Genomic DNA, 13,161 nt, shown 5'->3' with positions numbered 1-13,161 from the left:
GGGTGCACCAATCCACGAGCTTTCTTTTTTACAAGTATCTGTCCGATACCACCTACAAGCTGCACACCGCGTGAATTAGAGGGAGGGGCTCATTATTAAAATAAAAATGCAAATGAGTTTCGTAAAAACAGCGTAACTTCTAGAGCAGGGCGCTGTCGGCATTAAAATGGGTACTACCCCTTTTGGTACCTTCAGTGGACACCTTTTAGAGAAAAATCTGCCACAAATTACTGCAACAAATGACCCGCTTCGGTGGCAGATTTTTCTCTAAAAGGCGTCCACTGAAGGTCCCAAAAGGGGTAGTACCCATTTTAATGCCGACAGCGCCCTGCTTTAGAAGTTACGCTTTTTTACGAAACTCATTTGCATTTTTATTTTAATAATGAGCCCCTCCCACTAATTCACGCGGTGTGCAGCTTGTTGGTGGTATCGGACAGATACTTGTAAAAAAGAAAGCTCGTGGATTGGTGCACCTGTTCGCGAATTATTTAGCCCGGGGATTTAACTGAAACACCCGGTATATATGTGTATGTATGTGTATATATATATGTGTGTGTGATATTGAGGATGTGGAAATTCATTGTCAGACAACACCATGTTGAAAGAAAAAAAAAACAAGACATACTTTATTCTGTGCCGATTATGCGTCACTGTTCATAGTGGGCGTTGGAATTCTCTTAACTCGCCAGTCGGCGACTCTGTTTTTGCCAAGTACCAACACAGGACACACAGTCGATTCTTTTGCGAAAAGTAATGAGTAATGTCATTAAAATTACTGCCAAAATGTAATTAAATTACATAACCCATTACATAATATCAAAAGAAATGCGTTACATTACAAATTACCAGAAAAAGTCATTTATTACTGTAACTTCATTACAGTAATGACATTACTACCCACGTATGACCAAGATTGATATTGTTATTCATTGCTGCTGGAATGTAAACGCAGAGAAAAGACGCCCCTTAGATCGCGGATGCCATTAAGGCCGCATGGTAGCATTACTTTTGCCTTACCCATTAGTGTCGCAATTCGAAATGGGTCTGCTGATGTACCGCGCATGTCACGGTGCGGGGGATCTGACCGGACGTGTAGAAAAAAATATAGTTTAAAATATCGCGATAAGCACTTTGTTTATAGAGTGATTTTGAACGGTTTGATTAGAATAACCGGTTGGCTAAATCGCAAGCGACTTTTTGTTACGCTAAGCGGTGATCCCTCTGTTAGAAATGTGTACGCGGAGCGATCCGGTCCTTATAGTATGGAATGGCGCTGGAACAAAGGGATGAACGAAGCGCTCGAGCGTCAAACGTTTAAATGCGTGCGTTCGTCGTGCTCGAGCCATTAAGACATTGATACGCGTAAGCATAGGAAAAAGTGCCCACACTCCCACTGGCGGCAGTACATTATAACATTAATACCAACACCCTCCACTTATATTAAACGAAAGCAGCTAGAAGGACGACGTCCAGCGAAACTGTCGACTCACAAGGTCATTTCTTTATTGGGGCGGTCGTTAAACTTGGCGACGCTACTTGCATTATCGCGTGCTTATCGGACCTCGGAAGCCACGGAGAAGAAATCGCAAGCCGAAAACGAGCACTTTGCTGTAGGGAATACGGAGAGAGTGACCGCTTCGCAGAGGTGAGTCATGATTAAGTGAACTAAGATGACGGATGCCAAACCAATCCAATAGTGGCTGAGGAAATCGAAATATTTAGTTTGAACGCGCACAGGACGTCGCGTACGAATACACGCATAGCGCACCCATTCCTGCGTTGAGTTGTGAACGAGGCTATTCCTGTAATGATGATGACAATTAGGATTAGTGTTTTACTGTTATGATCTAACTGTTCTGAGGCTGAAACACAGAACAGACGAATACCACACAAGCCCCGAGGTGCTAAGAACATGAACAACAAAGCCACGACTGGCTGGCTTTTTCGACTACTGACGTATTTCAATTGTTCACGGTCTTAGGCACCTGGAGGCCTGTGTTGCGTTCGTCTGTGTTTCAGCATAAGAAGCGTTACTTCCTTTCGTGTACACCAGATAGCGCTGCTTCGCAATTGTGTTCCCTGGTGGAAATGGTCTGCAATCCCAAGTGGTTTATGAAACCTTTTCCACTTTCATAAACGTTTTTTTTTTTTTTTCAAAGGTTTCATAAACCACTTGGGATTGCGGACCGTTTCCACCAGGGATTGTATGCGCGTGTGTGTACATGAGAAGAAATGTATAGGAAAGAACGCGAAGAGAGTGAGCGCGTGAGGACCTTGATAAGTCGTCGGACGGCACGTGCCGTCACTGATAACATAATCGACGACGGATCGAGATAGGTACGAGGTTCTATAGTCCCACCGCCGTCTGGCTTTCTCGACGACTGCAGATTTCGAGAGGTGACGTTTACTTTTTTTTTTTAAATCAAGTTTACGTTTATCAGTGTCTGTTCTTTACCGTAAAGTCGGCCTTGAGCCGCTTGTTGCTCGCAGAAAAAGACAGTAACGAATTCCTTTACCAGCTTCCCAGAGGTGACACAAAGCTAGATTATCGTTAGCTCTTTCGCTATTTCCAGTTGCCTGAATCGAGAACACTCTGCACAACCGTCACCTTGATTTATCCACACCCCATACCAGTTCTCGTTTGTTTATTGTACACACAGTTGAATCGAACATTCTTCCATCGTTTGCTTCACTGGCATCGACATGTTCCTGACTGCTTTTTCACAGTTATTATCTTCTTCTTATCTTCTTATTATATTATAGTTATTATTTTTGCCCCATCAATATTACTGTTGTAACACCCCGTGCACTTAATTTAATAATTGGGTGTTTACGTCGCGAGACAACTGAGTTCATGAGCGACGCCACAGCGGTCGGTCTGTGGATTGCTTTTGCCCACCTGAGGGTTCTTTAACGTGCGATGAACGCTCATCACACGGCAGCCCGTATTTAACGTCCCTCGCGGAAGACGGCGTGTCTAAGCAACTTGTACCCTGCCACCAAGTTGCTGGCGTCCTCGGCCGGGTTTGAACCCGCGATCTCGGGTTCAGGAGGCGAACACGTTACCGACTGAGCCACCGAGGCCGATACCCCGTGCACTGCTCTCAAACCTTTGCTGCTGTAATCCATTGTAACCTTGAATTTATTTTGATATCATCTAAACTTCTACCTTGTATGCGTTTCACAATTCTTTGTGTCATTGTTTTTGTTCTGCGTCACACTTAGATCATTGACATTCAGATCACATCAGCAACATTTACCTAATAATAACTTCCTGTCACCTTTTCAACACGGTTTTCGGCCAGGCTATTCATGTGTTACTCAGCTGATTTCCTTTCACCATATGGCCTTGCCATGGGATGAGGGTATCCAAACTGATTGTTTTTCTTGATTTTCGGAAGGCGTTTGATTCCGTGCCCCATAGTTTGCTATGTTACAAGCTGGAAATGCTAAAGCTAGATCCAATTGTCATCAGCTGGTTATTAGATTAGATGACGAGTAGGACACAACGTGTTATCGTTTAATGGTGCTAATTCGTGTCGATCCTTCGTGACCTCGGGTGTCCCTCAAGGGTCCGTTTTAGGGACCTAGCTCTTTTTAATATACGTTAACCACATTATAACGAATATTCAGTCGAACATACGATTTTTCGCATATGACTGCATTGTGTATCGTAAGGTATCAGGACCGAACGACGTTCTCATACTTCAAAGAGATCTCGACGCTATTGACGCCTGGTGTGCTACATGGGGAATGATCCTAAGTACTAGTAAACGTAAAGTTCTCCATTTTAACCGCACTAGTCACATAAGAACACATTCGTATATGATAGGATCTGTTCCTCTTTCTCTGACAAATGAATAAAAATACTTGGGTGTTTTATTCCAGTCTAACTTACACTGGGAGGGTCACATTAATCAGGTTGTGTCCAAGGCAAGTCGTACTTTCTTTTTCCTTAGACGCAATTTTGAGCGGGCGCCGTACTTTAAAGGAAACTGTTTTCAAATCATATGTTCTCCCGATATTGGAATATGCTGCGGTGGTGTGAGATCCCCAGCGGGAATATTTACAGAAAATGATTCAGGGAGAAGAATATGGCAGCGAGGTTCGTGTCGGGCAATTGTTCTTCTCCTATTCGCTCTCGTGAATTTATCGCTGACTTAGGGTGGGACAACTTAACAAATAGAAGGCGATATAATCGGTTGAAACTGCTGTACGATATTCATAGTGGAGACACTGGTCTATATATGAATGATTTTCTTCTGCCACTTGTGTGTGTATCGTCCAGGATGGATCACTATAAAAAGATTGAACCACTTCGTTTCTCAACGAGTGTTTTTAGACAATCTTTAATTCTCAACGTAAAAAATATAGTTTTTGTAAAATATAATGCGTAAAAGAGACCAACACTGCCTGCTTAGTCATTCTTGTCCTGCATATTCTTTTAGTATACAGAGACACACATAAATGGGACGATGATGCATACGGTCTCTATTGTACCCGCGACATTTTGCGTTTTTCGAGGCAGGCCGAATAAAGAATATTCAATTTTTATTTCATGGGAAACTATCCTAGTCTTATGAATACTTGTCACCGAACATGAAAAGTTACATGAGAGAACTGATGTTCTGAGGCTGGAACAACATAGAAGGGACAAACGCATACAAAGCCTCAAAATTTGAGGCTTTGTATGCATTTGTCCCTTCTATGTTGTTCCAGCCTCAGAACATCAGTTCTCTCATGTTCAACAGTTGCCGCTTGCGTCGATCCCTGTCGTATGAATGTGTGTATGAGTGAGCAAAAATGTAAGAGTGAAAGGAGGATGAGAGAGAGAGAGAGAGTGGCTGGTCTGTCCCTTCAGATGACGCACCCTGGAAGTGTCGGGGAAGGCGTGTCAGCTTAGCTCAGTTGGTAGAGCCCTGGACCGGTAATCCAGAAGATGTGGGTTCGAGTCCTACAGCTGGCTAACCTTTGCAGTGACTTTCATCTTTCATGGAAAGTTAATTTACCACCATATTCCCGCCCCTCGAATCTTTCCTTGAACGAAAATCTCAGAAAGCCATTCTTTCATTTCAGTAAGTCAAAATTACCGGGAGTTCTGCGCATCTCCAGGGAACAACTTTATATGTTTCTTAATCCTACACTAGCGTCACGCACTGGTGTAGTTAGCACATATGTAGGTCGGTAGTTGGTACATTAGGCGTGATATTTTCTCAACATATGTGTTGGGATACACACGTAAATTATACCGCAAAAAAAGAAAAAAAAAGACTGGCTGATGTGAATGGAATTCTTTGCAGGAATCGCCATTTTCTCTCTGAAAAAGTCAGATTAGATATATAGAGAATTCGTTTTTCTTTTTTTTTTTCAAGGCACAACTATTGCTTCTTAGTGTGGTGAGCGACCACTATACGAGGAATATAATTTACGTGCGAGTAATTTATATGTGATTTATAATTGAACCTCTGTACGCAATAAGGGGATAAGTCGAAAAATCCCAAACCGAGAAAAGGGGCCTGATCTAATTGTCCGTCCCATTGACACACATGCATTTCCGGTTTTTTACCCTCTTGTAGCGAGCCAATAAATTCCAATACGGTCCCAAATTTTCTTTGGCAGGTACATACTGGTATGTAGATGTCATTGCAGCAAAAACAGCAAAAAGGGGATACGTCGACTTATCCCCTTATTGCATACAGAGGTTCGATTATACAATATATATATATATATGAATATCGTATAAAAGCGTATTAAGAGTACTTACTGGGCTTTGTCGTCTTTCGCGTATTGCCGACCTGCACCAACCTGGGTCATTTCGTTACCCAGAACATAATTTTTATTTTTATTAGTGTTAGCGCCGCGAAGCGACTGTGGCTATGAACGGCGACAGATGTGGACAGATGGAGAGAGGACAGCAGGAAGGAGTGGGGGTTAGTGTGCGTCCTGGGCCGACTTCAGGGGGAACTGCGCCGACATTCGTCTGGAAAGCCTTCGGAAAACCCAGGGAAAACCTCAGACAGCACAGCCGGTGACAGGATTCGAACCCGTGTCACCTCCCTGTCTCGGCGTGGCAAAGCGATCATCCTAACCACTATGCCACGAGAGCTGGTAACAGAATGACAGGATAGTGGCATGTACTTCACCGTCACTGTTCAACCGATTTACTGATCGAAACATTCACCCATCACTCATAACTAAAAGGGAACTCTGTCGTGTTTTCTTAAGTATGTGGTTAATGCTACATTGCATTATTCTATTTATATCGTATGAAGGCTTAATTTCTCCATTATAGGCACATACTTACGTCGAAAGTGCCAATATTTATGTAGTTAGGGTTTCACTGAACTGTGTATTTGGTTAGACCTCTTTGGTCAGTGCCTTATTAGTCTATATAACGCTTATATTCAGTAATGAGAATAACAATAACATTCTTATTCCTACAACAGCTGCGCAATGTCTATGGTGAGTGAGGCTTTGTCAAGCCTTACTGGCTTTCTTCCAACGCTAAGGAAGATAAAATTCAATTGAATTGAATGCACCTGCTTAAAGCCAAGGGCAGCGGAGACGAAGAAGAAAAAAGTGACCTAAACTTCTTATATTTCGTACTTGTGCACTAAACAAATAATATATTTAATATTTATAATTTATATTACGCAATGATTCGTTATCTAATATGTGTGTGTCAATGAGTGTAAGACGTGCTCAAGTGAAAAGTTTTTCCAATTTTCCGGAAAACAAACACGAAAAGACGGCTTTTCGTTGATGATGTTGCTGTTTGCTGTTTCAGCAGTTCGAAGGTTCCCGAAAATTTTTACATCTCTATTGAAGGGTACTCCAATTCAACTGTAAGCTTTAAAGAAGCGCAGAAGTCATTTTTAACACCCTGTGTGCTTCCTATAAAACTGTTAAGTAGGCCAGTAAGATGCACCATGCGACGTAATTCACATCACAGAGTCATAATTATCGCAGAAACTGGATTTAAAGTACGCCGCAAAAAGCGACAGTGCGCAACGGCGCTGGAGAGCAGTACCAGCCTGTGATCTGCCTGGAATCTCGCGCTGACGCTACAAGGATCAAGCTCGTTGATTGGTCCAGAGAAATGTTGTCTGCTACTCCGCTGTCGTCTGCTACTCGGCTGTTCGGGGTTCTGAAACAGCATTACTCCTGGCTCGGTCATGATGCGACCGCTCCTTCTGCCCCAAATTCTACGGGAAAACTGGCAAAACTGGTTTACGGCGGTTACTGGTTTAGGAACAATGCGCTGACCCCCACTGACCAGCGAACCAGAACGTGTTCCCCCTTTAAGGTCACCGGTGACGTGGCATCATGCCTTCTCCTCCTCGTTATACCCGGAGTGGCTAGTTAAGGGTGGATGCGCGGAGCCACGTTTATGTGAGCTTTTTTTCTGGGAAACAAATTGTACACATCAAAACCTTTCGCGCTAGTCGGTAAAATGACACACACACACATTTTCATCAGACGTCTTAATCTGAAATTTTTTGGATGGTCCTCTGTACTCCTTTAAGCACCGAATAAAGAACAAGGCCGAATTAAGACGAACATGTCTCGAGTAATTGGCATATTAGGTCGGTACAGGAACATTTTACCATGCAAAGCAAAGCTGATGACACACAACTCACTTCACTTTTTTCACGTACTGTCACTTCTTCTGGGCAACGAAGTGACAGTCTCTCTCAAAACTCTCTCAAACCTTAATATATTGCTGCTGTGTCAGAAGAAGGCGGTTCGTCATATTGCAGACGTCCCATTTCGGCACCCTACGCAACTTCTTTTGAGTATGATCACCATAACTAATCTATAGAACTATCCACTCTTCATTACCCATAGCGTGGCACTGAAACAACGTAAGCATGCCTTTCTCGATCTAGCCCAATTGACATGTGACATGCCCCACCGTAACATATCCTTTCCGTCACAACGAAATTTATACCGTTCCTCGCTCACGAACAAAGTATGGTACACAAGTACTCAGACACAGACTACCTACACTTATAAACTTACACATAAAAGATTATAGTGGAATCACTTCGTCACTGTTCAGTTAAAGCCGTTAATGTGTAATGATAATTGTTTCATCGCTTTGTGGGAAAACCTAAATTGCTTGACTGTGTATGTACATTCATTTTTATGACATGTCTCAGTGTCTATAATGAGTCATTTAAGTATACTAATCGTACTGCATTGCTTTGTTTGAAAATTATATAGCTTATGGTGCCATGTATGATAATAATTTACCGCAGTTGCTTGTGTGCTAGATATATGGGGGTCCGAACTATGTGCCGAACCGAGAGTCATTTCTTTCTCCGTTAGTTCCTGTTACACGTCAAAATCGCTCAAGCTGCGCTGCAATTTCATACATGTTTGAGATTTCTTTCTAAATACCTTGCGTGTGAAGAAGACAGCTAGAAACATGTGTGTGTAGTGACGACAACGCACGTTTTGAAGAGCATCTGCCCAGTAGGTATTACCACAGGGTGTGAGAAGATTTCGGGACACATTTCAAAACCTTATTACAAATTGCACACAATATAGCATTCGCAATGCAAATTGCTACAGCGCTGTAGTTCTTTAAAAAACCTTATTTGAGATCAACCTCAATGTTGTACAGTCAACACAACACGAGATATAAACTGCGGAATATTCGTGGCCATGTATTTGCAACTCCTATGCCGCCGTCGGTAGGCTTAGGCCCCCTCCGTTTCATGCCGTATCGAGCGTTAGGGCGCGGGTTGTATTTTAGGCAAACACTACGACAGCGTTGAGCCCACTTCAACTTCATTTCTCTTGCGCCGGATGCACAGTTGGAGCCTCCTTACATGATCCTGAAATGTTCTCTCGCGCATTCCATCCGTCACAGTCAGGACGGCATCTTCGATTCTTATCTCTGAGGCTGACAAGAGACTGAACAGGTTTGCGGCACTGAACAGGTAGCCCCGGAGAAAAAAAAAAGTCACAGACTGTTAGGTCCGGCACCAGACGGAGATGGAAGCAAGGTGAACGGCAGGAGAAATGTCAATGAGCTTGAGGGACGTGCGCGAGGACGAGCGGAGTTCGCAGAGGTGGTCGTCCGACTTTTGTGCGGCTGCCAGGCTGACGGTTGGCATGGGAATGGTTCAATCAGGTCCCCCAAGGTCGCCATTTTCCCATGTATTTGTTCCTATCCCGATGCGTGCAATGCCGGAGGCCGCCCTTAGATACCCCATTGTTACCAGACGTTGGCTTGCGTGGATTGTAGCGCGCTAAAGATCCAGTTGAAGCACAATCCAAGCCAGGCCAAGTCACCGAAGGAGAAATGGACGACTGCGGCGCCTGGTACGACAGGTACGCTATGTGATGCACGCAGCCGTGCACTAGATCCTTCCGATCGCTCAACACGTTTACAAACGGGACCAAAAAGTGAAACACGACAGAGAAAGTTGTTATGCGCGTTTTATTTGGACATATACAGACTAGATTCATTCGCAGAAACAACAAAAACATTTTGCCGCTAAACTTAGCGCGCTTAAGTGATCCGGAACGGCAACAGTGGGGTATCTAGTGGCGGCCTTCTTCGTTGCACGCTTTTCCGAGGTGAGTTTGGGGGACCTGGGTTCAATGGTTGTGGAGCGGAGCTTGGGTGCGAGTGGAGCGTGCGCGCTTGGCATGCCTCATCTTTCTTGGAATGCCACTACACGGGGATCGCGCGAGCCATGACATGTTCGGTGATCCCCGGCTCATCCAGCGCCTTTGAAAGTTCGCATCGGGGAGTTCGCATCGTTCGGGGAGGTAAACATTGCTTCCAGCACCGTGTGTCAGAGGTTTGCGGCGCACGTCAAAAGAGCCCGATGTGGTCCAAATTATCCGCAGTCCTAACCAGTGGCAGCTGCAACATTTTGCCACACTAGCAGTGTTGTACGTATCGCCGTTACAGTAATCGATACCTTTTCGGTATCGGAGTGCGTATCGCGATACTTTCTTAAGTCGGTATCGGAAAAGTATTTCTGTTACAAATTTATGGTAACGCATCGTTACCGATACTTTTTAGTGCCCCACCCTTTCTTCACCGACTATATTTCTTACTCTTATTCATTGTCAGTGGTCCGCCTAGCCCTCGACAAGAAGCTTGTGGACACGCATACATGCTCCGTAACCGGAATTACGAAATTATACCAAACACCAATCACCGTTTTTCTTTGAAACTGAAGGAACTAACCACGCCGTGTTCAACAAAAGAGTTGAGGTCAACGAACAGAGGTCAAGATTTTGACAGTGCGCTCTGGATTCCACTGCTAAGCTGCCGTGTCGCACTGAGTCACGAGGAGGAGTGTCGTTGGGAGGAACCCGAGAGGTCTGCCTGCCTGATTAGGCGGCATGTTTCTCGGGAAGGGAAAGATGGTGGAGAGGAGGAAAGGGTGAAGTGGAAGACCGAGCCGAATCCGCTCGGGGGGAGGATAGCTGCGTCCATGGGCCGACTTCAGGGGAACCGTGCCGGCATACGCCTATTACACATCTGAGGGAAACCCAGGAAAAACCCCAGACGGCACAGCCGGCCCGCGGATTCGAACCGCGGACCTCCCAGTCTCCAAGCGCACGCGTTACCGCTGCGCCACCGGAGCTGGTGCACTGAGTCACGCTTACATATACTGTGGCATTGTAAACTTCAGATAGGATTCCTGGGTCATTGGACTTCATGGTGTGAGTGGGCCTGACACTAACGTAATTGTCACACTGGTCTCTGTTAGCTGCCGGAGACACCACGGCTTGCAAGGATGGCAGAAGACGATTTCAAGAACCAGCTATTGCTGAAAGTCAAGCATAACGTTTCCGAGCTACATATGAAATATGCCGTCTTTTTAATGCAGAATTGTTCACGTAAGCGACATTTCCGTGTTGCGCCATCTCCGTATTTCAAACAAAAGTATCGCCCAAAGTATCGCATTAGTCTTTTTAGTAACGGTAGCGGTACTTCGTTACTTTACAAAAGAAATATCAATATCAGTATTTCGATACTCTTTTACTTAACTAACGAGTATCGGTATCGCGATACCATATTTCGGTAACGGGTACAACACTGCACTCTAGGCTGTCTTACCTTTCTTGTAAAACTATTCGTATTATTATTACTAGGAATAGCGAATGGCGTCACTAAAATGACACATTCCTTAATACTGCGACGTTACTCTGAACGGCAAGTTATTTTATAAAGGTCGCTTCGAAGGATGCAAAGATCAGCGTTGGGATTAATCATGCGACACCAAACGCTTTCGATGGCAAAATGTTGGGAAAGTCAATTGTCGGACCTGCAAAAATTTCCCTCCGCCGTTTTAAATCCAGTTATTTGTCGATTCATATTGGGATTACAATTTTCAGTTCTCGGCTGTTTCTGTGCATTGGGGTTCATCTGTATTCGGAGTACATACAGTAATACATAGTGAAACATGTGGTACATAATATAGCCTAGGGACAGCGATAATATTTAGCGAGCATAGAACGCTTTCCTTCGTAATCATTCTTTCTTTGTCCCTGCAGATCCCAGCATGAATGAATCCAAGACCTCAAGAAAGCGTCCCTCCTTTAAGGTACATCCAGCGTCTGGGTGGATCGTGCCTCGAGGTCAATTTCCATTCGCTAGTCTGGAAGCCGCAATGCAGTACCAGCCTTCCGAGGGCGACATCATCGTAATGACGTACCCGAAGAGCGGGACCACCTGGGTACAGTACATGACGTACCTCCTGCTTAACAATCTCCAACCCATCCCGTCCGGTCGCCGCCTTGGCGAGTTCATCCCGTTCATTGACGATGCCGGCACGAAGACGCTGTCTGACGTGAGGCCTCGCGGAATGAAGACCCACTTGTCCTTCGAGGTGTTTCCGTGGAGTGCTCTTCCGCGATACATATGCGTCGCCAGGAACCCCTGGGACTGCTGCGTGTCCTTCTTTCACCATACGCGTGGATTCCTTACATGCTACGACTATGAGGATGGCAAGTTTGACGACTTCTTCGAAGACTTCCTCGAAGGCCAGATTGAATGCGGCGACTATTTCGATCACCTTTTGTCGCTGTGGAAGTACCACGACAAGGACAATGTGCTGTTCCTGACGTACGAGGAAATGAGTGCGAATAGACTAGGTTGTGCCCAGCGTATCATTGATCATCTTAGGCCCATTTTTCCTCGAGGGTGGCAGCCCGACGCGGAGGACCTGGCAGCAAAAAGTAGGATTGACGTAATGAAAGCAGACGATCCGAGTAAGTGGTGTTCAGCTCGGCCAAAAGGAGTGCCCGGGTTTATTCGTCGCGGTGTAGTGGGGGACTGGAAAAACCATTTTGCTCCTGAACAAAGCCGGAGACTGAGCGAAAAATTCGTGAAGAAGCTTGGCTGCACCGGAGCTGGAAAATTGTGGAATGAGCTGGAAGATCTGCAGCGGGAACTGTCTTTTGTGTAGGTTGTGGCACCCAAAACAAAGGGACGTCTATACAGGTGATGATCTTCCAGGAATTTCGTGGTGCCCCCATTTCGACAACGAAGACGTACTGTTACGTCACATACGGATTGCTGATGTCTTAGTGTTGTATTGAAATAAATCTTCATTAACGTTGATAAGTTTCTATTACTGATCCGACTACTGCCTAATATTACTTTGTGCATTGTCTGTTGCCATCATTTAACTGTGTTGGTGTAGCATGTTGCAAACGGGCAGATCTAGGGGGTGTTCGGATGTCCTGACCCCCTCAGTATCTGTCGTCGCATACAGTTTCAAGTGATATTTGCACTGTATATTGGTATGTGGTATTGGTACTGTATCCAAGGAGGGACAACCGGGAGCCTCGGAAATTTATTCGCAGCGCACGGGGACCGTGCTAAGCTCGGTGCGCGGCGATGACGATGATGCTACATAACCCCCCCCCCCCCCCCCCCGCTGGAGGAGAGCTATAGTCTCCAAGTGACTGTCTTGGGTGAAGGGCTGGATGGGGGATGCGAAGGTGGAGAGAAACTTGCCAAGGCTTCAGCAGAGACGTCCGGATTCAGAACATGGGCTGGCTTTAGTCTGTCGTTAGAGACAGTCTCCTCTCTGCCGTTGACCCTGATGATCGAGGTCTTGGGGGTTCTCGAGAGAACGGGATGAGGCCCAGTGTATGGCGGTTGCAGAGACCTGCGTACGG

At 45.2% G+C, this 13,161-nt stretch overlaps 1 protein-coding gene and 1 non-coding gene across 3 annotated transcripts; both read left to right on the top strand.

Annotated features, from left to right (window-relative positions):
- The first annotated feature begins 1,557 nt into the window (after positions 1 to 1,557).
- On the top strand, positions 1,558 to 12,460 carry LOC135374288 (sulfotransferase ssu-1-like). Of its 2 annotated transcripts, none has more exons than XM_064607272.1 (2): positions 1,558 to 1,645; positions 11,530 to 12,460. In XM_064607272.1, the coding sequence occupies exon 2, from the start codon at positions 11,538 to 11,540 to the stop codon at positions 12,441 to 12,443; it is 906 nt and encodes a 301-aa protein (XP_064463342.1). In that variant the 5' UTR covers positions 1,558 to 1,645; positions 11,530 to 11,537; the 3' UTR covers positions 12,444 to 12,460. The 2 variants fall into 2 exon arrangements, with proteins under 2 accessions (XP_064463342.1, XP_064463343.1); XM_064607273.1 differs by lacking the exon at positions 1,558 to 1,645 and adding an exon at positions 2,303 to 2,397.
- On the top strand, positions 4,894 to 4,966 carry Trnat-ggu (transfer RNA threonine (anticodon GGU)). The gene has a single exon. It is a non-coding gene; the product is annotated as a tRNA-Thr (tRNA).
- Positions 12,461 to 13,161: the final 701 nt, after the last annotated feature.

Source organism: Ornithodoros turicata, unplaced genomic scaffold, assembly GCF_037126465.1.
Source record: "Ornithodoros turicata isolate Travis unplaced genomic scaffold, ASM3712646v1 Chromosome52, whole genome shotgun sequence".
Taxonomy (NCBI): domain Eukaryota; kingdom Metazoa; phylum Arthropoda; class Arachnida; order Ixodida; family Argasidae; genus Ornithodoros; species Ornithodoros turicata.
This window is presented reverse-complemented; position numbering and strand designations above follow the sequence as displayed.